This window comes from Panthera pardus, unplaced genomic scaffold (genome assembly GCF_024362965.1).
Source record: "Panthera pardus isolate Hobbes unplaced genomic scaffold, ASM2436296v1 HiC_scaffold_6, whole genome shotgun sequence".
NCBI lineage: Eukaryota > Metazoa > Chordata > Mammalia > Carnivora > Felidae > Panthera > Panthera pardus.
The window spans coordinates 122396416-122422854 of record NW_026526991.1 but is presented as its reverse complement, the minus strand read 5'-3'; the positions used below and the strand labels follow the sequence as shown (position 1 = coordinate 122422854).

Here is a 26439-nt window from a genome sequence, read left to right as displayed (position 1 = left end):
AAAGGGCTCATGTCTCAAGGAGGTCAGAAGTATCACAGTTGGAATCTGACCATAGGGCTGCAGAGATCAAGAGCGGACAAGGAGAGGAATCAGTGTAGCTGCAGAGCGAGTCTCCCCAGAACCCTGATTGTAAAAGGATGTCACAGGGCAATACAGATGCTCCAAATGTATGTTGAATTTGGACTGCAGCTACATTTCTGTAGCATTTCTTCCTGACCAATGCACACAGTAGTGCTGTTTAGAAGGGGTTAATTTTAACCTAATTTTCCAGAGGAAATTGCAACTCAATGAGAGTGAAGACAGGACATCATACCTCTTGTACAAGATGAATTCAAACCTAGGCCTGTGCAGTCCACTTGAACTCCTCATGGTGAGAAATGCACACACACACACGCACACACACATTGTGTGTGTATTATATATGCATATATATATGTATATACATATGTATATACACACACACATATATGCACACATATATACCCAAACTATTTACATACTGTCTATCTAAACATTGCATATATGACACTATATATATGACATGATCTAGAAGTTAAATGCTAAGGCATAAAACCAAGACCATCTGAGGCAACAACTGGGATACTTTACTTACACTAGAAAAAAAGGAAAGAGCAAACCCTTGATTTGGAACTAGTTGTGCATGGCAGATGGCGGTTTTTGAGAAAGCAAAGCTCTTCTACTCCCTTTTATAGCTTCTATCTGGTCTAGATGAACGGTATTTCTCTTGCACTAAAAAAGGGAAGGACAATGAAAACACGGTCAGTACATTCAAGACCTTTCATGACCCGACTTGGAAGGATTGTGGTAAAACTTAGGGATGAAATCTCTGTATCTCCTATGAATGTCTAAACAATGAAGGGAAACAAAATCATTTGGGGAAGAATGGATGTGGGAAAGCATAGTTATAACTTCAAAAATATGGACTAAAACTTGTTTTGTAAACTATAGGCTTGCATAGACCACTATTCAGGGCAAGAATTCAAAGGATTTATTCTCCTGCTACCTAATATTTTCACTTCAAATTTACCTGATTTTGAAAGTAAGATATGCAGTACTACAGATGATTCAATAAATACAAGAAGGTCTGATGAGACAGGAAAAAAGTTCCCTATCTGAATATGGCCTCCCTTTACATTTGGCCATCTTGCTTCCAGGGCTCTTTCTGGTCATTTAAAAAATGGATGTTAAGTCCTTTGAAAAGGATGGGATAGTTTTTATTGTTCTTCAGGGTAAGGGGGAACCCTGGGGATAAAATAAAAGCCACAGCAGGTCATGTGCTCCCCTCTCTAGAGCAAGACAGCCTGGATGGAAGGCCAGCTGGTAACTTTGAGCTGTTCTAGGTAGTTTCCCAAAGGGGTTACTTAGTCCCAATAAATGGGCAGAAATTCTAGGGGCAACTGATATTCACAGGTCAAGAAGCCAAGTAGTTGTTTTCTAGAAAGACTACCCACAGGGAGCAGGGTCCAAGAGATTAGGTGGGAATCAAGATAGAGGCTTTGCAAACATAGAGCAGCATAACCAACCCCAAATTAAACAGACCTCAGGTACTGGGGTCTAACTCCCAGCTAAAACTCTGCTACATGTGTGTCCAGCATTTGACGCAGGATCTCTGAATCCCCAGTCAGGGTAGGGGCAGGGGGAGGCATAAATAATTCAATGCAACCCTCCCATTCCTCCCCATGTAGGAATAAGACTTTTGAAATGTTACCTGGATCAATCTGAATAGAGGAGACGAACTTGTTTCTGAAGCAAACAAGAGCAGTCAGTGCTTCCATGAGAAGCCATGCACCACACAACTCCAGGGGGGTGCCATTCATTATCTGCCGTGTGAATGGACCCATCTCTGCAAATCCTACATAATGAGAAACATTTGGAGCAGAGGGAAGAAGGGTGCTGTTGACAGGGGCCACTGGCAATTAACATGAGTTAAGAATAAGTCACATGGATTTATTTGAGAAACAAGCTGGAGAAGGCAAGAACTACAGGCTACAATTTTGTCACCGGTTCAAAATGAAAATGAAAGAGTTGCAGACTTCTGTCTCTCTTTCTCTCCACATCCACACAATTCTGGCTCCTGCTCTTTCCTTCTAGAGTTGGAGAGAAGCACTTTATGTAGTCAACATACATTTTTATATCGGTAATTTCATGAACGTAATTCGTAGCCAATAACCAAGTTGTCACTTGTTGCCTTTTTTCCCCCAAGGAATGGCTTTGCTATGATTTGTAATCCCCCATGGTGCCTCGGGCCAGTGGAATAAAGGAGTCTAGGAGATGTGATATATTTTAACATATATGTTTTTTTATTTATAGAAAATGCACTTGATATATTTTACCTTAACAGCTGGTTGGAAGTGTAAAGGGAAAATATTTGGTGAGTGACAATATTGTAGGTTTCTTCCAAGGAGCCACTAGTTGGCAAGCTCACATGAAACTCAGAAATATTTTTTTTTTCTTTTTCTTTTTGCTTAAACATCTAGGTTGCATGTACAAACCAGTATCCTCACAGTGAACTGTGAGGTCTACTCGCAACAATTTTGTCCAGAGGAAGCCCGTTACGTGAAACCTATCATTGTACGGTTGCAGCTGGCAGACAGTTCCATTACCAGATAACTTACCACAACTTAATTTTCGAATTAGCAGTTGCTGCCTCATATGGTTTTGTTTAAAAGACTGACTTAACTACAAACAAGTATTTGTCTGAAACGGGTGTAGTTTACAGCATAGTGAGAATGCATTGTGATTCATCAAATGGCATTTTTGAACAATGTACGTTGAATTATGCCCAGACTTCACTTGTTCCCTTCAAGCAAGCTTGTCGATGACAAATATCGAGTGACTGACAGAACAATTAACCACAAACACTACCCAGTGAAATAACTCAGGCTTTCGTGAATAGAAAGGGACCAGATCACATGTAAAGCTAGTGAGGAGTCCGAATGGGGAATCTGTTCTCTAAATCCTCATGGAACAAAGACCATGAATTTCGGATCTCTTTGATTAGCGTGTAGACAAGTTCGTACATCATAAAGGTGACAATGGTGCCTTTGTACTCTAAAGGCAGCATTTAACTATCAGTGCTCAATGCCCTGCAGGCACACACATTAGCTCCAGCCTTTCCTCTGGGGTCAAAAATACCAACTGAAAGATGATGAAATAAAATACTTTATGTAGACCTTTACACATTAAAGTTTCATAGAATGTTTCACATAGCCTTTATTACTATGACACTTCCAATTAAATGAAATAACCGTTTGCAACCAATAAGATGTTAAGGTTTTTACAAGGTGCTTGCTCCATCAGAATGTAAGACAAGATATCTCGACTGTAGAACTTTGGACATTCAGGCTTTTAATTATCTGTTGCCCTGTAGTTAGAGTCCACAGTATACCTTGACCCAAACTAGAAGAGTGCAGAGAAACACATATCATACCATTTGGGTCTGAAGCACAATTTCAAAATCATATAAACATCCCAGTGTAAGTCCAATCAACTAGTATATATTAGACACAAAAGACTTCAAGAGGTAAAAATTGGAAGGAATTTAATGGATTGCTTGTTGTCTGCACATTTTTATTTTAAACACTGACTGTGTTTTTTATGCATCAACTCATTCAACCACGACAACAGCCCAATGATTACTCCCCCGTTTAACCGATTAGTGAACTGAGCCACTAAGATGTCAAGTAACAGTCACACCACGAGGATGTAATTTGCTTGTACCATTAACTAAATTCTGTAATCATATCATCCACCTACCGACTTAAGGCTCATTTGGTGGATTGCAATAGAGGAATCCAATATAAATCTATCCATAAAATTTGTCAATTAAAAGAACAGAGGCTGAAACAGGATCCGAGGTGACTACAACTGTGCTCCAAAGTATAGGTGTTAGAATTTTCACCAAGAAAACAGGTTGTTTCTCCCTCAAACTCCTTTTAAATAAGAAGCATGTAGTGATCTAAGGAGATATTTTATGATTAGCCCTTCATATGGCTACCAACTGTTTTGAAAAAAAATAATACAAATATTTTGCTTAAACTACTCCATAATGTAAACAACCAGAAAAACGAAATACAGTAAAACCTTGGTTTGGGAACATAATTCATTCCGGAAACGTGCTGGTCATCCCACGCACTTGGTATATCAAAGCGAATTTCCCCATAAGAAATAATGGAAACACAGGTGATTTGTTCCACAACCCAAAAATATTCATAAGAAAATTATTACAATACTGTAATAAATACAAAATAATAAATAAAATACAAAATATAAAGAAAAATAAACAAATTGACCTGCACTTAAAACCTTAATGGCTTGTGTGAGGGACACGAGAGAAGACAGTCATTGTAGAGGACGACTTCCACTATCACTCATGGAATCACTGCTATCTATTGGCTCAATGGAATCTTTTTCTTCATGGCGGCCATTGTATATGCTCGCACGGATGTTGACTACAGTACAGTATTAATAAACTTGTCATATACTATATTTAATGTAACTGGAAATAAGGCAGCAGAGGAAAGGGTCTATATCTGCAGGCAGCCTGACCTAGAATGAAGCAAAGCATTCCTAAGCTTCCTCTTGTATGAAAAGCAAAGGACTGTCCATAGGAACTTTGAAGTGACAAAAAAAAAAACAGACAAGTGCCAGTTTTGGACACCTTCCAACATTCTGAAAAATCACTGATTTCTACCAGACACCAAGACCTGAGACTGAGCATCAGAGCATGGGGGATGATCACCCACAATCCTGCAGAGAGAGAGAGAGAGAGAGAGAGAAGAACCATTAGCTCAGTTGTGATCATTTGGCATCACGTTTGTGACGTTTGGCATCACGTACCTCGTATTGCAAGACATCACTCGTTTATCAAGTTAAAATTTATTAGAAATGTTTGTTCGTCTTGTGGAACACTCACAGAACAGGTTACTTGCAATCCAAGGTTTTACTGTATATATTTTCTCTACAATAGAGCATGCCTCAAAAAGCTAAAGAAAAGAGGTAAATGTTTAAATGGGATGTTGGCAGCTCTAAGTGCCTTTGAAGCTTTGGAGACGTTTTCTTCCATGAAAGCACTCTCTAATTTGCATAACTGGTTCTCATTCAACACCTAACCAGATTTCCCTACTATCCGTAGGCCAGTAAGGTTTTTCCCTCCCTCAGGTACTAGCCACTGCTGAAAGGACATTTTCAAAATTTAGAAATGTATTGAAAAGTCAGTAGAACCCATCACTACAGTTAACCATTTCACTCCATGGTCACCAAGAACTAGGAACCGCCTTGCAACATGGTTAAGGGAAACAAGCATGTATTCTCAGAATTCGCAAAATGAAACTTACGCTGCGGAGTAAGTGGGGTTTTTTGCACCCTTGACTTCTTTTACACATCACTCTTGGTGGTGGCAGTGGTAATGGTGGAAATAGATTAAGAGCAGTGGTGGATGTGTTCGCAGTTAGAGTAGCTGTTGCTTGTTAATTGTATTTGCAGCACTGTAGTATACTCAGAGCAAAAATAACTTATTTTAATGTTACAGAGATAGAAGAACAAGAATCATAATGATAGTTTTTATTCATTAACAGATTCTTCCATATTTTTACTTATTTCTGTGGGAACAAGATGAGACTTCGCCTCTGCAATTTGGGAAATTGTAGTTCCAGAAAACTTTTTCCTGGTGAAGGCAAGGAGCCGTTAAGGATTTGTATGATTTGAAAACTGGGTTATGGAGAATGGGGAATGATTTTTTTTTCTGCCAAATCTATGTGGAAACATCCAGAGATAAAAATATACATATATGTATCTTTTAAGCATTAACAGTAAGAATTAGGCATCTGAAATCATTTATGGTCCTGCATTTTGCAACTCTGTTTTCCTGGGAACTTGCTGCTGCTTTTCTTACACTTGTTTTTGAAAATTAATTTAGTATTGAGTCACAATTATCATATTGCCTTGATTACTGCCCTCTTTATTCTTTAAATCACGCAAAGTTTCTTCCATTAGCACATGGAGAATGTAGAATAGAGAAATAACTATTCAGAGCCACTGTCCCTTACAGAACATTCTCAGAGTATAATTTAATTCTTTCCTTGAAAGATCATACCTGCAGGGGTGCCTGGTTGGCTCAGTCAGTTAAGCATCCAACTCTTGATTTCAGCTCAGGACATGACCTCATGATCTGACGGTTTATACAGTTTGTGAGATCAAGCTCTGCGTTGGTCTCTGTGCTGACAGCATGGAGCCTGCTTGGGATTCTCTCTCTCCCTGTCACTCTGCCCCTTCCCAGCTTGTGGTTTGTCTCTTCTCAAAATAAGTAAATAAACATTAAAAAAAAAAGAAAGATCATACTCATATAGGATTTTTGTGTCTACCTAAATGGTGAAAATATAAACAAATACATCATAGATCCTGAAAAATAGTTACTCTTCATCTTTATAATTTTCATAATGTGATATTCACTTTGAACATTGATGATGACTCAAATTTTACAGGGAAATAAAATTAAAGTGATGACTGTGTCACTGTATCTTAATATCATTTAGTAAACTTGAGATATGTGAAATTGCAATTGTACAAAATTCTGCTCAAGACAAATGAAATTTATTTTGAAGCATATTACTTGGCATTTGAAAACAAGAAGTAATCAATGATTAAAATACATGGTAAAGATTTTAATAGTTAGAAATACATTTTTTAAAGTGAATAGCTAAAATTTAATTATACTCTTAATGAAAAATGAAAAGGAAGTCAAAGGAATAAGACATTGCTAAAAGAAATTAATTTCCAAGTAAATAACTGCAGGTTTAAATTTCCAATAACTTATCTAGAAACCATAACTGAGAATTTGAAACAATAATGACCACAATATGCCAATGAAAGCTTTATTTAGACCATGAAGTGAAGTAACAAAAACTTTAACACTTTTTTAGAGGTTTAAATCTACACAATTTTGTGTGTTTTTTAAACTCTTGCTTGTTTTATTTCATTAATTCTTATGAAAATAGAAAATGATCTATAGTAGTCTCAGGTCTAGTTGTGATCGCCTAAACATTACAATTGCGTTATCACAAATAATTTGCTTTGGGTTTTACTTTGTGTGTGTGTGTGCCTTTTTACATATATGTTCTTAATTGTGCATTTCTTAGCTTAATATTAAAATTAGTTATCATTCACTGAGCTGACCGTCTTTTCAGGAAGCAAAAGACCTTGGAGGCAAGAAGCCAGTATTGGATTAACAATGTGTCATGGATAATACACAAAGTAAATAAAGCCAATGTGAATAATTAGAAGTGGGCAGAGTTATAACATAAGACCTATTGAAAGTTAATTCAATATGAATTTCTTTGTAGTTAATTCTCTCTCATTATCCAACCACTAGAATAGGCTGCCATTGATAACTTTCTAAAGAGAGTCATTTGTGCATTATCAGTGTTTTACCCTTTTATCTGTAACATATACTGCTTTTCTTCTCGATAGAGTGCTAGTATTTTAATAACTGAGCAATGTACAAGTTTTTCTATGGGTGTTTAACATTCTTTCAATTTTGACAAAAAGGTTTAGAATGTTTTCTGCATTTTAGTGTTGAAGATATCCATGTGTGGCTTCTAAAAGGTCCTGAACTGAGATTATAGTTGAAGAAATGCAATTAAACTTTGTGAAAATGCAACTAAACATCATGAAAATGCATTCATTTGTAAAAAGGACTTGCATGTTCAGCTAGTGTTAAAATAACAAGGGATTAATAATGGCAGATTGAATATTTGAATTGCACACCATACTGTATTACCTTTTTAGCCTCATGATCTCTCCTACAGTCCACAGTCACTTTCCCACAATTAAAACTGTACATATTCTAGATTTCTGATTTACCAGTCTGCAAGGTACTACAAAATCATCTGAGACTTTGTTCCTTAATCCAGACTGTTGTTGATCAGACGTGAAGACATTCATTATATTCCTTTTTTTAGCCACTTTGATATTTTATTTTCAAAATATGACTGCAACGGAGTTGGAGGTACTTTAATTAAAATTTTATATGGGATTTTCCTTAACTTATTTCCTATTTTTTTTTTCAACCACAGGTTTCATATACACTGGAGAAGTCGTACATCGAATGCTAACAGCCACACAGTACATAGCACCTTTAATGGCAAATTTCGATCCCAGTGTATCCAGAAATTCAACAGTCAGATATTTTGATAATGGTATGTACTGGTTAGTCTGTTCTTTATTGAATGTGTACTTTCAGACATCGATCATCAGATTCATATTAATATTTTATGCCCTGGAGTTTTTCTGGTAAGCTGGATTGTAAATCGCTTGATGCAAATGCCTTGAGTCGACAAATATACTGTAACTGTTAATACATAGATTGAAGTGTTTGGTCACATGTCACTTATTTATTCATTCATTTGTTGGTTCAACAACTCTTTATTAACACCTCTCTTAGGCACTGTAATAAATGAGTTGCTGTCAATGACTTTCTGAACAGAGCAAATAGATTCATTTAATGCTATTTGCAATAAGTCCTTATTGTTGAAAAAACTACGGATAATTGGTTATCTTCAGATAGAGGCAAGTGGCATAATACTTGGATATTAAATTTCCAAAACTTATGAAGGATATGTACCATGAGATGAACACACCTTTTAAAAAATGCATAGCGGATAGTTAAAATACACTTATGAAAATCAAGTTCTCCTGACTTTAAAATAGGAAATAGAGCCTACCAGGGTTTGTCAGGTATACTGACAATCTATCCTTACTATTTATTATTTGGGGACATATAAAATAGCGAAAACCTTGACTATATCACTGAATGCTATTGAAAACTAAGTGAGGAATTTCGAGTTATGAAGACCTTCAGATAAATGGATTTTGTGTCTCTATCTTTTGGAAGGCTACATGACTTTAGTAGAGAAAATACGAAAGGAAAAGTTTGTTTTGAAAAATCGAAGATAGAAATTTCTGTACTGCCCAAATGATGATTTCATCTTTTAAAATTATGGAACTATTTGGTGTGAACAGTTATTTCTACTCTTAATGACCAAGGAAGAAATTTACTGGTGGGTAGTATAGACTTAATAGTGACAGTGGCCTTGGGGAAATGTGATCATTTTGCTAAAAGCAATCTTCTGACCAGTGTGATGAACCCATTTTACAGATCAAAATAGCAAACAAAGAAGGAAACTAAATGTAGTTAGCTATATGCTCTGAGAAACACATTTCAAACAATTTGAGTAGCACAAAGGTATGTTCCAAGATTAGGTAACTCTGAGTGTTAGCCATAATAATTACCTCCCCTATTATTTTAAGAGCTATCAAACGCTATCCTACCTTAAAAATATGAGGTGCTAAAGACAAGGGTGTCCAAATAGATTGTAAAGATACTTGGGGTAAAACTATAACCAGACACTTATCTGAAACTTATTCTATGACCTTCCAGCCAGAATCACCTTAGTAAACAGGAAATGATTTGATGAAAGTTGATGATTTTCTAAGCTCTGTCACTTACTAGATGATGTTAGAGACATTTGCTCATGGGGACAGAATTCTGATGACCGACTTTTCATAATATTAACATCAAAATCATAAAGCATAATGACATAAGTAAGTCTCTCCAATAACCACATAGGACAGTGTAGCAACTCATGTGGTCTGATATATGAACATAAGTAACACCTTCATCTTTAAGCTAAGGAAGAACGTCACTAGATCTTGCGCCCATCGTGAAAGAAATGGTGTAGGGTTGACAGTCATGGGCTAGGAAATGGACCACGCTAACTCAGCTCCTTAGAAATGTAAATTCCATTCTTCAACCCAAGGCTTTCTTTTGACAGTATATACTTTCACATCATAATTGTCCAAGAAAAGTGCCTCCCTGGTTTACTTACCCAGTTGCTCCCTCCATAACAATAGGTGAGTTGGGGGCTACTTGGAGAAATAGAAGATTTTATCTCCAAAAGCCACTCCCACCATCCTGTAGATCATAAAGTTTTAGATTTCAGTAACTTTTTTAAAAAAATGTTTAAGTTGATTTATTTATTTTGAGAGACAGTGTGAACAGGGGAAGGGCAGAGAGAGAGAGAAGGACAGAGAGAATCCCAAGCAGGCTCTGCAGTGTCAGCACAGAGTCCGATGTGGGGCTCGTACTCAGGAAACCCTGAGATCATGACCTGAGCTGAAACAGAGAGTCTGACGCTTAACCAACTGAGCCACCCAGGAACCCCTCAGTAACTTTTAATAAAAGAGGAAACTTAAAATATTGGTTATTTGACAAAACAGAATAGAGATAATTTAGCTTTATATTTAATAACATTTACACTTAAATAATCTTTCAGTTGTGTATGAACCACTCGGTATGTATGTAGAACCATTCAAATTAATAAATGTTGGGAGAGCTATAATGGTTCTACTTAAAATAAAAAACTTACTTTAAAATAACTTATTGTTATTTTAAAAAGCCTGCTGACAATATATTAAGAATATCTTCGGCACACCTGGGTTGCTCAGACAGTTAATTGAGCATCTGATCACGTCATGATCTCGGGGTTCGTGGGCTTGAGCCCTACATCGGGCTCACTACTGTCAGCCTATCAGCTCAGAGCCTGCTTTGGATCCTCTGTCCCCCTCTCTCTGCCCCTCCCTCACTTGTGCTCTCCCAAAAATAAATAAATACTTTAAAAAAAAAAAAAAGAAAGAAAGAATATCTTGGAGTGCCTGGGTGGCTCAGTTGGTTGAGCGTCTGACTCTTGATTTCAGCCTCAGGTCATGAAACCAGGGTCATGGGATCAAGCTCTGCATCGGGTTCCACATTGAGCATGGAGCCTGCTTATGATTCTCTCACTCTCCCTGTGCCCCTCCCCAACTCACACACATGCTCTCTGAATGAATGAATGAGTGAATGAATGAATGAATGAATGAATAAATAAAAATATCTTCATCAGAATTTGCATTAAAGACATTTAATTACTCCATTTATATGGATCTTTCTTTGGCACAAAATTTGAGGTAACTGTATTTCCTTGTATTTAATGCAGAAATCCCTAGAAAGCAAGAACTATTCTGCCCTCCCCCACCATGTTGTAGGAGAACAAACAGGTTCACGCAGGTGTGTCCAAGGCCTTGCAAAAAGTTGTAGAGGCAAGACAGAGGATAGGTCTTCTGCCCTCTATTTTGGTGTTTTCTCTGTACCATTTAAGTGCCTAATAGAAATTAATAAATAAAAAGGAGACTAGAGTTTGAGAGTTGCCAACATGCATGAAGGAAAAATGGTACTGTTAGCAGGCATTTCCTGATCAGAAACCCCTTTACTTCTATGCATATGGAAGTTTCCTGCCTATTATTATCCTCATACCTTCTAATATTTAAAAAAGTGTAGTATAGATACATAGATGCCGATAAAAGAAGAGACTTGAGTTTTCACTTGGAACACGGATTCATGGTGGTGTTCCCTATGTTTAAAAGCACCCAGATAAAATCCAAAAAAATTTTTTTGGGATTCTAAATGTTTACCTCAAAGAAACAAAATACATTGCTATATTGAATATACATATTTGATATATGTATACATGGCAACAGGAATCCCACTGGGAAGTTAATTAACACATCCATCAACTCACATATTTACCTTTTTTTTTTTTTTTTTTTGGTAAGAACAGTTAAGTTTGACTCTCAGAAAATTTCAGTTATGCAATACAGTATTAGAAACTACAATCACCTTGTTATGTATCAGATCCTTAGACCTTATTTGCAGTGTATATGAAAGTTTGTACATTTTTACCAACCTCTTGCTATTTTCTTCATCCCCTAACTCCTGGCAACCAATATTCTAAACGAGTAACAACTGTCAACCAGTATTCTAAAATGTATTTCTGTGAGTTCAACTATGTTTTGTTTTTAAATTCCACATGTAAGTGATACTATGTAGGTTTTCTTTTTCTCTCTTTGGCTTAATTTCACTTAGCATAATGATCCATTTATGTTGTTACAAAGGCACAATTTCACTCCTTTTTAAGGCTGAATAATATTCCTCACTGTGTGTGTGTGTGTGTGTGTGTGTGTGTGTGTGTGTGCGCGTGTGTGTGTGTGTGCGTGTTCTTTATCCATTCATCTGTAGATGAACACTTAAGTTGTTTCCTTACTTGGCTATTATGAATAATGCTGCAGTGAAAAACAGAGTACAGATATCTCTTTGAAAAGGGATTTTGTTTCCTCTGGTAGGTACCCCTATAGTGGGAATACGAGATCATACTACAGTTCTAATTTTAGTTTCTTGAAGAAACTTTATACTGTTTTCCATAGTGGCTGTGCCAGTTTACATTTCAAACAGACTACATGGTTTTCCTGTTCTCCACACCATCTCCAGCATTTGTTATCTCTTGTCTTTTTGATCGCAACAGGTGTGAGGTGATATCTCATTGTGCTTTTCACTAGTGTTTCCCTCATGCCTGGTGTCAAGCACCCTTTTATATCCTGTTGGACGTTTGTATATCATCTTTAGAAAAATGGCTATTTAGGAGTCTCCTTTGATTCATCTTATTTTGGTTTTGGGTCTTCCTGGATCTGAATGTCTGTTTATTTCTCCAGATTAGAGAGGTTTTCAGCCATTATTTTTTTGAACAAGCTTTCTTTCCCTTTCTTTCTCTCTTGTTCTTCTAGGATTCTTATAATATGAACATGGGTCTGTTTGATTGTGTCCCATACATTTCTTAAGCCATATTTACTCTTTCCTTCTTTTTTCTTCTTGCTTCTCTAACTGGATGAGTTCCAATTCCCTGTCTTCGAGTGCATTAATCCTTTCTTCCACTTGACCTACTCTGTTGTTGAACCACTCTTTTAAAATTTTCATTTTGGTTATTGTATTCTTTATCTCTTTGATTTCTGTTGAGTACTTTTTAATGTTTTCTATAACTTTGTTGAAATTCTCACTTTGTTCATGTATTGCTTTTGTAACCTCAGTGAGCATCTTTATGACTGCTACTTTGAATTCATTTGGGTAAATTAACTTACTGCTGTTTCATTAAGATTGGTTTTGGGAAATTTATCTTGCTCTTTTGTTTGGAACATATTTCCCTACTTTTTTTTTTCATTTTTCTTGGCCGTGTTAGTTTCTGCACATTAGATAAAATAGCAGACTCCTTGAATCTTGTCAAAGTGGCTTATGCAGGACACAAAGCACATCAGTCAGTCCCGCCCAAGCTCCTGGTTGTCTCTCAAACCTCTATGATTGTCCCTGATACTGTTTTTGTTCTTGATGGTTCCCAGTAGTCGAGAATGTGCCCAGAAGCCATCAGTGTTTCAGAGGGCAGGATCACAGTCAACACCTACATGCAGGGTTTATCTGTGGCCAGACCCTCAGGCAGGAGCTAAGAACGTATGCAAACTACTTCTGGGGAGAAACTGAGATAGGCATTTTTTCCTGGTCTTTCTGCACCAAGCTGAGATATATATATAGTCATAAGGGAGTGCTCCTTCACCCATTTAGAAACTGTTTATTTGCCATCATCTTCTACGTCTTGTAAATATAAGCCTCATTGGCTATCAGAGCAAGGTGATTTGGGTGCCTAAAACCTGGATGACAGCTGTAAAAGTGGGGACACTAGATATATGGAACATTTCTCTCAAGATAGATACTGGCAACTTTGTTTTATTGTTGTAGCTATCCGGAGGGAGATGGTGGGGGGAGTGCTAATTGGCTCTCTTTGGCCATGGGAGGATAACAGTCAGCACCTAGATGAACTAAGTAGAAGGTGGACAGTCATGCTACAGCTTATAAAGTAGGTAGTCACACCCCTTCCAGGGAAAGACTAGGAGATGGGCACTTTTGCCTGCTCTCTCTGCTAAGCCCTGGGTTAGGTGGGGGAGGGGGAGGATAGCCATGGCAAGTACCCAAGGGCACACCTGTTGCTTCTTTGTTTGCTACCATCCTTGGGACTTGCAGTGCAAATCCAGTTGTCTGTAAGAACTAGGTGATCTGGGAGCCTGGCTCTCAGGCTGCAGCCACAAAAGCTGGGTGCCTGACATGTGTGCAAGCTCTTTTCCAGAAGGATGTCGGTGACCTGGTTTTGTTGTCAGAGTGAGCAAAAGGGAGAAGGTGGAGAAGGTGCCCACTGGCTCTTTTGGGCTCCGGAGAGGATCACAGAACCCAGATGCATGCAGTTTCAATGTGGGCATTTTCTCAGTTGCCCAAATCAAAGCAGTTATTCAGCTTTCGATTTCTCCCACAGGAAACTGTTCTGTGTGTAGCTACACATTAGGTGTGTTCCAAGGGAGGAGGGAAATTCAGAAGCCTACTATGTCCCCATCATAGTTAAAAGCTTTCAGCAGTAAGTTGAACTCAAAAACACAGTGAAGACAGTATTCTGTTTTACATCAATCATCAGGTACAGGAATTAACTCACGAGCAGTCAGATGGATGAAGTGCACAGGGCAAGGTATGTGGGAAGAGGTTCGGAGGTTTACACACCAGGACACTCCCGGGCACACCACCCTCCTAGCACTTCTGCGTCTTCACTAACCCACAAGCTCTCTGTCGTACGATCTTGGTTTTTCTTTTTTCCTTTTTAATCACATGTTTACTGACCTGGGAGATAAGCTTATCTCTTTTGGTTCTGTGAATTTCATTTTCTGTAAAACATTTTTCATTTCTGTAAAACATTTTTTCACAGAATGGAAACAGGACTATTTTTTAACCAAACAAAAAATCCAATACTTAGAACTAAGCAAAAGCCTTAGCTCCTCATTTGTTTTCTTTTAGAAAAAAAGAAAGAAAGAAAGAAAGAAAGAAAGAAAGAAAGAAAGAAAGAAAGAAAGAAAGAAAAGAAAAGAAAAGACACAATGTCCATTAAAACAAAACTATGAATTCTCATTGGTGGCTATTAATGTTTCAGTTTATATTTCGTGTTAATAGTTTTATGGCAAATACTGGCAGATTGACTCATCAGAATATGATACATACCACTGAAGACTCATATATCCCAGTGTACTTGAACTTGAAGGGGGCTTCAGAAATCTTTGCCTAGGGCCCTTTAAGCTACCTTGCAGCCTCTTTGAAGCAGTACAACAAAGAAAGAAATACAGGCATTGTGAACCAGAGAAGAAAATTCCCATTAGTGTTGGAATTTTTTTCAGCATGGAAGAGTATAATTCTAAGTATGGAAGAGACATTTTCAGGTCTTTTACAAGTGATTCTAGCTTTCCTGAATGTGTTCGGTTTTTTTCCTAGCATTTGTCAAATATATTTGAAGTGCATTCAATCCACTTGGGCTGCATTTTGAAAGTGGCTCATAGAAATTTAAGCAGACAGTACCCATTAACATTAATGGACTTCCTAAGGCAAAATTCCCTCATACTGGGCTCAATATTAACCTCAGTATGAGATTAGATTTTACTAAATATTTAGAGAATACTCAATTGTTTAAAAATATCTCAAATACAATTTCAATAAAGAATTCCAATTAACCGTATAAAATTCAAGTAACACAACTACTAGATTTGAAGACTATATGCATGGTTTTGTGAAGTCTCTCACCCAAATTCATTGGTATATTTTTATCAATGTGTTTCTTCTGTTTCGATGGGGTTGATAGGCACAGCACTTGTTGTCCAGTGGGACCACGTACATCTCCAGGATAACTACAACCTGGGAAGCTTCACATTCCAGGCAACCCTCCTCATGGATGGACGCATCATCTTTGGATATAAAGAAGTAAGTAATATATTGATGATTTCCTTTCCCCTTGATCTTGACCTCTATCTTTTTCTCCAAGTGTTAAGAAAGGGACATTTTACAGTCATGAACCTCAAATCATTTTCTCATGTGTTGGTTTGTTTTGCTTCATACAAAAAAATTTTTAATATACTAAGTTGCACTGATTGTTAATTCTTTGGGTTTTATTTTATATCCTGACATTATGATCAATGAATTGCATAAAATTATGAAACAATTATATCCTAGTGGTATTATAATGAAATATCTCTAAGAAAAAAAATTTCCAACTTGGAAGGATTTCTCATCTAAATCTGATTATTTATATTTATTTTTTTGTTTGTTTTTCCTTTGTCTATTTCTGTGACATATTTTGGTTCTAATTCCAAAAGTATTAGTATACATGAAAGCTTGTGTGGCTCAATGCCCCAGTACTGAAAGCAATCAGGACCCATAATTCCTTTGGCCAGTATTTATTTCACCCTGAGAGGAAAAATTAATTAGAGGTCTAAGTGACAGAAAGAATAATGGAACTCAAACTTACGGTTTGCTTCATTTTACCAAATTAACAAAGTAAAGAATGGAAATGTATTAAATTATAGCCTTAAATTTACAGAATGTCTAAATTAGAATTATAGTATGTTAAGTTTTAAGAACTCTGTTGACAGTATAATTAAGGACTAATAGACATCCTAAACTTTTAGGGAAGAAAACAAAGAATACAAGAATAAAATTCCAGGAACAGTTGTGCGATATTTTAGGTAGTCACTAGGCGTGAGAGGGATTTTGACAATGTGAATTGATGATGGACAATTATTAGCCCGTGGGTTAATGGATATTCATAATAACACAGACTCAGTATCTTATGTGAAATGCATCTTTTCTATAAAGTGAGGGACAGTTATATTTTAATGACATAAGTCAACCTTTGAAAATCTTATAATCATTTTAAATATTTCCACTCCTTTGAAGAATTCTTCCATGTGGAATATAATATAGGATCTGGTCTGCTTGGTGCTTCTTTATCCAGAGCTATGTTTTGATATCATAGTATATCATTCATATATAATATGAATATATATATTATATATATATATATATAATATATATATATATTATATATATATTATATATATATATGGTGTATCTATAGTGTAATCTAGTGTAATCCTGTAACTGCATAGTGACATTATGGAATGTTAGTTTTCAACTATTCTAACCAATGGTGGGAAGTTTTCTGGAAAGATGCAGAGTCCGTAAGTCTAGGGTCTTAAATCTCACTAACTGTAGGCATTTTTGAAGCAGAGGTTTGTGTTTGTACTGTGGTCTCTGTCTCTGGTCTTTGTTATCAAAATTGTCATCTTTATTTACATTTTCTCCATGGGTGTCTCACCTAGCAGAGTAGCAGTTCATTTTCCCTATTCCTTCTTTGTAGGGGGTTTGGTATTTTTAAAATATTTTTTAATTTTCTTTATTTTAACCAAAGAAGAATTTTCCACTATGGTTTTCCTGTTTTGTCATGGGTAACATTATACCAGTAGGTAATTTTAACACTTTCTTTATATTCCCAGACTATTATCCTACTGAACATTAGTCCTTCTGAACTCAGAGTTCTAAAGAAGTCATTACTTTATTATTTGCCTTGCCCTTTCTCTGTCCTGGTTAGAAAGCAGTTTTCTATTTCATATTCTACCTTTTTTTTTTTTCTGATAATTGCCATGAATTTCATTTTGTTGATGCAAATTTCTGTTTGTAAAATTTGCCACAGTAAGGGTTCCCTTGCATTTGAGGGAAAGCTAGATGCTCCTGACACTTCTAGAAAAACATTTACAATCACAATAGCATAAGATAGTTGTTTGCATAATGTATTACCCTTGACAAAATGTTTTCACATATAGTATAGTTTTCAATTCTTCAACAATGTCCTATATTCTTAATATTCATAAAGGCACTGGCACATGAAAGTAATAATAAATATGTGTGACTTAATTGTGCAATTAGATCATACACAATTATCTTTATTTTATAGCTAAGCAGACTGAGTCGGAAAAGTTAAATGGCATTCTTGTGGGCACAGAACTAGTTAAGGACAAATTCAGGACTAAAGGCTCTAATTTGGTAATCTCAAAATACCTCCACAATTTTTTTCTTTCTCAAGGACATTATGCGTAGCAATTCACATGTCTATTTCTCATTTGTTTTTTAAAAATATTGGTTAATGTTTGGTGTTTAAGAATCTTTTTTTCTGACTCCAACAGATGACACAATCACAATCTCACAAAGTTAGAAGTATTCTGAGTTAAGGTATAGAGCTAACAAAATCGTAAAGACATAATAAGAGTATAATTTTGTGTTCCTGTCCAGCTTAAACTTGCAGAATCAACATTATAGATAGGGAAGTAAAACACAATTCTTTCTGTAATAGTTGCTACTAACTGGCTAAGGCCAACTTTGTTTTATTTTATTTTATGTTACTCATTTCATTTCATTTTGTGTGAATGAGAAGAAAAAAATCTGATTTATGCAGAAACTACCAATAGAGGACTTGTTTAAATCATAGAGTAAAATCAGTAATGCATCAAGTAAACTTACTGATGCAAATTTCATCTTTATTTCCATCAAGTGATTTATGTCAGTAGCTAATGATGTTTCCTGTGTTAATTGTTAATGTATCAACTGCCCATCCTAACCACTCAGATGACTTTCAACTCTCATGTCCCATGTGTGGTCATTTTTCCAACAGCATAATTTTTCATGTGCAAACCAGATCAATAATGGTCAATAAATGAGAACATATATTTGCACTTATACTAATCTTGCTTGTAATATGATTGAGATAGGGAAGTACTACTGATGTTTAAAATCAGAGTGAACACAGATTTGCTCGTGGCATTTGATGGTCCTTCACCACAGTCCCAATGTTCTCTTAGCCATACTAGTGAGAGAAGTCATGGCAGCATGGATTCATTTAAAGAAGTAAGTTATCTCTCCTGATTGTCACTCTGTATTCTGGAACCAAAGATTTAAAATTCTGTTTTAAGTTATTGTTACGCAGCTGTTTATTGTAGTTAACTTCAAAGAAATAGTTTACTTAGGATGAAGCCAAATCACAAAAAACATACTTTTTCTTAATTTCCTGTCAGATTACCAACTGTTCCCTTTATGAATGCATTTTCCAATTTCACAGTATCCATTTGTTTCTTGTGCATAGATTTAATTACCTGATAAAATTAACCATCTTCTCATCTACTGACTTAATATATTAATAACAGTTCCTTTAAAGTTCATGGCTGATAACTAATATCTAGATTGCCTCTGGGTCTCTTTCTATCAGCTGTATTTTTTTTTCTTTTCCTCTAGATTTTCATTCATTGGTCATGGCTTTTTTTGTGTTAATTAATTTATTTATTTTTAATTTACGTCCAAGTTAATTAGCATATAGTGCAACCACGATTCCCCCCTCCCACAACCCCCCCAGCAACCCTTTGTTTGTTCTCTATATTTAAGAGTCTTTTATGTTTTGTCCTCCTCCCTGTTTTTATATTATTTTTGTTTCCCTTTCCTTATGTTCATCTGTTTTGTATCTTAAATTCCTCATACACCTGAGTGACATCATATGATATTTGTCTTTCTCTAATTTCACTTAGCATTTTATACCCTCTAGTTCCGTCCACGTAGTTGCAAATAGCAAGATTTCATTCTTTTTGATTGCTGAGCAATACTCCATTGTATGTGTGTACCTTTTCATCTTTATCCATTCATCCTTCAGTGGATATTTGGGCTCTTTCCATACTTTGGCCATTGTCGATAGTGTTGCTATAAACATTGGGGTACGTGTTCCCCAATGTTTGAAATCACACACCTGTATCCCTTGGATAAATACCTAGTAGTGCAATTGCTGGGTCATAGGGTAGCTGTATTTTTAACTTTCTGAAGAACCTCCATACTGTTTTCCAGAGTGGCTGCACCAGTTTGCATTCCCACCAGCAGTGCAAAAGAGATCTTCTTTCCCTGTATCCTTGCCAACATCTGTTGTTGCCTGAGTTGTTAATGTTAACCATTCTGACAGGTGTGAGTTGGTATCTCATCGTGGTTTTGATTTGTAGTTCCATCATGATGAGTGATGTTGAGCATTTTTTCATGTGTCTGTCAGCCATCTGGATGTCTTCTTTTGTGTCTATTCGGCTGTGTCTCCTTTTACGCTAGATAATTTTTGATTGAATGTTGGGCATTGTTTACAAACTACTAAAGGAATAGATGGAGGTTGTGGACGTTGTTTTCTTCCTCCAGAGAGGGTTTACATTTTTTGTTTGACAGGTAGGATGGAACAGATTATTTTTTTTTAATTGGCAAACATTTTTAATTTTTCCAAATTTTTATTTAATTCTAGTTAATTAACATATAGTGTAATATTTATTTCAAGAATAGAATTGAGTGATTCATCACATACATATAATATGCAGTGTTCAACACAAGTGCCCTCCTTAATACCAAACATATTACTTTAATACTGTCAGGGCTAAGCTCTTTCAAAGTTGAGCATTAGTTCTTGTAAAGACTGTTAAATTTTGGGTTAGCACTTACTTTTAGAAAGTAGTCCTTCGGGGGCGCCTGGGTGGCTCAGTCAGTTGAGCCTCCGACTTCGGCTCAGGTCATGATCTCACGGTTCGTCTGAAGTTGTGTTCAGTTTCTCAGTATCTGAATCTTGCTTGTAAATTACCAAATGCCTTGACAGGAAAGTGGTATTGCATTCACTTCTGTGATTTCCTCTCTCTGGAATCTTGGCTTTTCAAGTCTTGCTCTTTGATGGCCACCTGATGCCTTCAACGGGTGCTTTCCATATGTTATTTATCTTTCCTGCTTGATCTCAGTAAGAGAAATGGTCTCGTACCAGTTTGTCTGCCATAACCAGAAATCCCATTCACTTTTAACAACAATCCCCTAATTTGATAAAATCTAACATTTATTGAGCTCTTCATATATGCCAAGCAGAGACCTAAGTGTTTACCATTTATCTCATACAATTCTCACAAAAAACAAGAGGTAGTTGCTTTTATCATTTATAGAAAGGGAACCTAAAACACCCAGAGACATTCAATAACTGTCCCAAAATTGTGAAACAAAGATTTACCCAAAGTCATCTGGATATGACTCCAGAACCTGTATTCCTAATCACTGACCCCTACTGCCTCCCTCCAAACTTCCTTTTCAAGAAATGCCTGAACTGCTTCACTCACTTTGATATTCTCTATGATCTTTCCTGGCTGGTCAGTATTATACTGTAGCTCTGCCCCCTTGAGAGCACAGGTAAGAATGGGTCGCGTTTCCATAGCATTATCCTATTTATTTTGTTAATTTTTTTTAACAAAAAGAGGTTGTACCTAGGTAAAAAATAATAAAAATAAAACATGCACCCTTTCTTAGACAAACAGAATTTGGAAAATCACATTCCTATTTCCTATTCTGTCAATAACCAGCTGTGACCTAGAACCCATATTCTTTATGTTATTTTTATATTTTTAAATGTTTATTTATTCATAAAATAAACAAGAGACAGAGCGTGTGCACCTGAGTGGAGGAGGGGCAGAGAAAGGGAGAGAGAGAATCCCAAGCAGGCTCTGTCATGTCAGCATACAGCCTGACACACGGCTGCATCTCATGAACCATGAGATCACGACCTGAGCCGGAATCTAGAGTCGGACGCTTAACCGACTGAGCCACCCAGGCTCCCCTTTATGTTATTTTAGTTACTATTGAATAGTGATCGTTGTTTGTTTCATTATAGTAGATGTAGACCTAAAATCTGGGATCATGGATAATGTACCAAGGAACTTACCTATTCATAAAGAAGATTTTGTTCCAAAAACATTAGGGATTTGAAATCAGATATCTTACAGTCCTGATGCTCTCTTTCCTAGTATATCATCAAAATTTAGAAGTTGCATTTCCTTTGACTTGTGTTTCTCTTTTGTATTTTGAATTTATTACATTATTTCTCCTATTGTATTTTGAATGTGCTGTTATTTTAGATACAAACTAGGGAAGGACATGGTTCTTCCTGTGTCTTTTGCAAATTCAGTTATTTAGCTCATGAGAGGAAGAGGGTAGTCATCAATTTCAGACAACACAATTAAAAAGAAAGTCATATAATCCTTCTATAAGGTGGTGGGGAAATCACAGAGAATGCATACCCTACTTACACGTCCACCTATTCTATCCATTTTCTTGGTTCAATACCTTACTACCTCCTCAGCAAATTTTAGAGGAGGTCAGTATAGAAGAACTCTATTGTTTATTAAGTAAAATCACTTTCTAATCTGTTTCACCATTTAAGTATTTAAACTTAATGTACCTTAGTGTAACATCCACTGTTTCCATGGAAGAAGGCATAGCTAATAAATCAGCATTGCCTATTTGGTATAGGTTTAAATGGCACCCTTAATGCATTCTTAAAATTTCCTTCAAGACTCTTTCTCTTATTTGAACTGTAATGATTCTTCATTCATGATAATCATCCCGAAAGTATTAAAAGATGAACAATTGCTGAGCTTGTGGAATTTATGGAAAAAAATAATTCAAGAGAGTAAGAGAAAGCCATAAGAACTGAGCAGTGAAACATTTACCTTTGATATGAAGTAATTTGCCTTTATGACTATTGCTCTGTGTGTGAGAATGTTGGACATGTGTTTATATAATATATTGCATCCAAAAAACTTTATAGTTCTCCCTGTAGAAAAATATATATGTGTGTGTATATATATATATACACATACATATATGTATGACATCTATACATGCACATTATATATTCATATACTTATGTTTTTTATTTAAATAAAATCTATTTAATAAATTTATGATACGAGATTAAGAAAACCCAGGTGACATAAAATGCTGATTATAACTCTCAAGAAATGATACGAAAAAATGGAGACACAGATGATTTTACATTATAGCATTATCCTGTATTTTAAATACATGAAATGTAAAATTGTATCAGCATGCCTTTATTTAGGATCTACCTCATTTGCATTTGTGGATGTATTGGATGGTTTAGTTATATCACACATAAAACTTCCTGATGTTTTAGTTTCTTTTTACTTTTCACAGTGTGAGAAGATGACAGACTGACCCGCTTTCCCTTTATAATGTTTCTATAACAAATGCTGTGGGTAAGAATCAATCAATCAATCAATCAAGTAGCAAGGTAGAAGGATCTATCTAGAGGAAGTAATTTTAGAAACAGAAACTTGTTCTAATGCCGGCCCTGCCCCTAGCTGTTGTATTGTCCTTGGGCAACGTATTTGATCTTTCTGGGTGTGCTTTCTCCTCAAAGTCCTTCTTCCTTTCCACCCCTGAGATGTCACTGAGATGTTGATCTTGCCCATATCAGCCCGACTCCCTGCTCGGTGCTTCAAGACCAGAGAGCTCTCTTGTCCCTCCCTGAGGTAAAAGGTCTGTGCAACCTACATGTCTTTCCAAACCCAAGGAGTTTCCCAATCCCCACCCTTTTCCCCTAGTGTTTGATTGCCAGGCCATGTGTATGCAAGCTCCCTTGTCTAGCTGTAGTCCCAGATAAAGGCCTCACTATAGTCTTATTGTCTTGAGCCCAGTCTCACAGCCTTCTACAGGCAGGCATCTGCCTCATTGTCTTATTTTATAGGAAGCTCCAATTCTACTTGTCAGTTCAGTAAGGGGCAGTCTTTAAATCACAGGTCACAGCGGTGTGTGTGTGTGTGTGTGTGTGTGTGTGTGTGTGTGTATAAAACGGATATGTTGTCAACATTTAGATATCAGAGGATTTTAAATAAAAATATAGATTTGTATCACCCCTTGAGAAATTGGAAGCCCTAGCTCATTTGCCCTACATTTCCACACAGCAACAATTGGCTGGGAAATGTACTCAGGGTATGTTCCCTCCAGTTCCCTCCCACAGCAATTTCTTCTTTCTTACCCTAGGCTGGTGCCAGTTTATGTAGAGATTAAGTCTGAAACCCCTATTTTAATATAAGAACTATCTTATGCTCTCTCCTTCCAGATTTTCTATAGGGTGTGATAGTGGAGATGGGGAATGGAGGGATGTTAAGAATGTATCTTTAGCGTGTGACTTTCCTTTGTTTTCATGCCATCAACTTTATCTCTCAATACCTGGCATATGGAAAGAGTTCAGTAACTGTAAGCTAAAACAGGATTAAAATAATTGTGCAAAATGCTAACAATATTCAGGAAAGCAAATGGATTTTTATATTGTCAACTTTAATGGAAAGCCTTTCTATTCAAATGCAGTTTTCAGACAACTAAACACTAATACCCAGGACTTCGTGTTGTTTTGATAGTAATAAAAGAAAGTATGGCTTTTTATAATTGGATACCCTACTGCGAGTAACACAGAAGCCAGATCTGATATTTAAGGATGATGAGGTAGGAAGCTGAAGGTTGAATGCAGGTGAGAACGGGTAAACTAGTAAGCTTTGGATTTTTTTTTTTTTAATGTATATATATTAAGCTACTAGACACCATGTGGCTGATTAGCAAGTGAACAAAAATGAGTTTAGGGTAATTCTTCTCCAGTGATAGGCATGTGATTCATACTTTGGAACACCACACTTAACAATCAAGCCCTTGCTGAGATGCTATGCTGCCTATTAGATAGATAGCTGGGTCCATAATGGAAACAAATGAATGTTTTGGCAAGGTTTGCAGTGCAGAAGAGAGAGGAAAATAAAGTTCCATTACCTCTGACTCAAACAGCATGCTGTTATCTCCCTAACTGCTTTAGAGGCAGACAGAAAAGCTCACATTGTATGTGTCGCATTTATGCCTCTGTGTCCTGCAGAATGATAGCACAGCATGGAACAGAGCCGCTTTTGCCTCTGAACCTTCCTTGAAGGACCAGGGTGCTCTGCTCTACCTTTACCCGCCCCTGATATTTTTTCCTGCCTTAATTTTGTCTGCCGACTGCGAATCTTTTCTGTGTCTGTACTTCATATTGCTTCCCTATTTCACTTGTAGAAAAATTTATACTTACTTAAATAATAAATTCATTGGTGTCCTGTAAAAATGGAACAAAAATCAAACACCTAAAGAATGTAGAAATGCTTGTGTAAGCTGAAATGGAAGCATATTTTAGCGGGTGCTAATGTTCCTTTCCTATAACTATCCTGTGGAATGAATGTAATTGTGAAACTCATTCTCAAAAATTTATGATTCACTACAAATCATACAGAGGCCAAGTGAAAATTTAGCTTTGCTTCAGTCATAAAAAGGCAACTATTATAGGCACTTGAAAATAATGAAGCTACATTTCTTCTTCTTTTTTTTTTTCTTAAAGCATCTATAGTTTACAATTGGTACTGTTTCAGGATGGCTTCCTGAAAACCCCAGAAACTAACTTTGGAAATATTTTGAGAATGACTGTAAATTTGTAGAATGAATAAAAAATATAGCTGCCCATACAGCAAAGTTTTTAGAGTTCTCATACTTGGACATCCTCATTGGCCATGGCTTCTCCGACTTCGTATCTTTGTACATTAAGAGTCGTCTGTGGAATAGATGATTGTGACAATATGACACACCCTTTCTTGAACTAATTCTGTGTAATATCAGCTATAATTCTAGATGGTTTATTTATACATAGACACACACACACACACACACACCACATACAATTGCTTTGTTGCAAAGTAGTTCCAGTTAAATGTGGCTTTTAACAGTACTCCCGATTCATCTTAATGGTCTCTAATTAAATACTAATATGGAAACCTGCAGACTGGTCTGACTTGCTCACAGAGAGCTGACGCAGCCCAATTCCTTTGGCTGCAGTAAGTGAGAGGATGAACAATCCTTTCGGAGAACAGCCCCATGCCTTTGATGTCTTGAAATAAAAAGATTACAGTCCAAGAAAGTGAGGTAAAAAGGATATGACAATATCAGGTGGAAAGAGCCAGACTATTTCTGAAAGGAATCTGTGAGAAAGCCTAGAATTGTTCATCTTTTCCTCATTAATCTTTTACACTATTAAGCATTTAATTCAATTGCCAAAAGTAGTTTTTTAAAAACCTGATATGTAATTGTTTCATAAAAGACTTGGGTGCCTTCTAAGAAAATGTAGGGAATTAAAAGCTTCTCGTACATTTTCACTTTAATATTTAATTAGGATAAAAGACCATAGTTTCAGAAAATCTGTGCTTTTATTCATGAACTCTATAAAATTTTAAAGGAAAGCACTTGAGGCCAGTGGAATGGCCATAAAATTGTCCTTTTCCAAACTTTCCGCTTCTCATTTTGTCCATCTCGGGACATTCCAGTACTTTTCTTCAGTGCTGCACAGGCGGCCACCTGCACAGGCAGACAACTCCTTATGGCCTGCGGTGTGAAAACCTCCCTGCGGGTGGACAAAATGGCGGCCCTAAGGAACTATTCAACTCCCTTCTTCCTGCTATTCAGACCAAAGGCCGTGGCGATGTCATTGACTCTCCTATTTCTCCCACTCTCCTCACACCCATGGCATGTCTTGATGGCAGTGCCTTCACAATTCACCTGGAATCCATCTTTCCATCCCTTCTACCTCCTACACATATCACTCCAGTGTAGTCCATGCCACCCATCTCTTATCCTGACAATCGTGATACCTTCCTAACTAGTTTTTCTGTCTCCCCTTGCCTCTTTCAGTCTTGACCACACAACAGATCACAGTATGATCTTTTGCAGATGTAAAA

The 26439-nt window shown here is 36.5% G+C and overlaps 1 protein-coding gene across 1 annotated transcript in view; it reads left to right on the top strand.

The window, feature by feature from the left end:
- PLXDC2 (plexin domain containing 2) overlaps positions 1 to 26439 on the top strand; it is a 448391-nt gene that overhangs the window by 307231 nt on the left and 114721 nt on the right. The window contains 2 exon segments of the mRNA XM_019460620.2: positions 8094 to 8216; positions 15603 to 15721. Coding sequence (XP_019316165.1) covers positions 8094 to 8216; positions 15603 to 15721 — 242 coding nt within the window.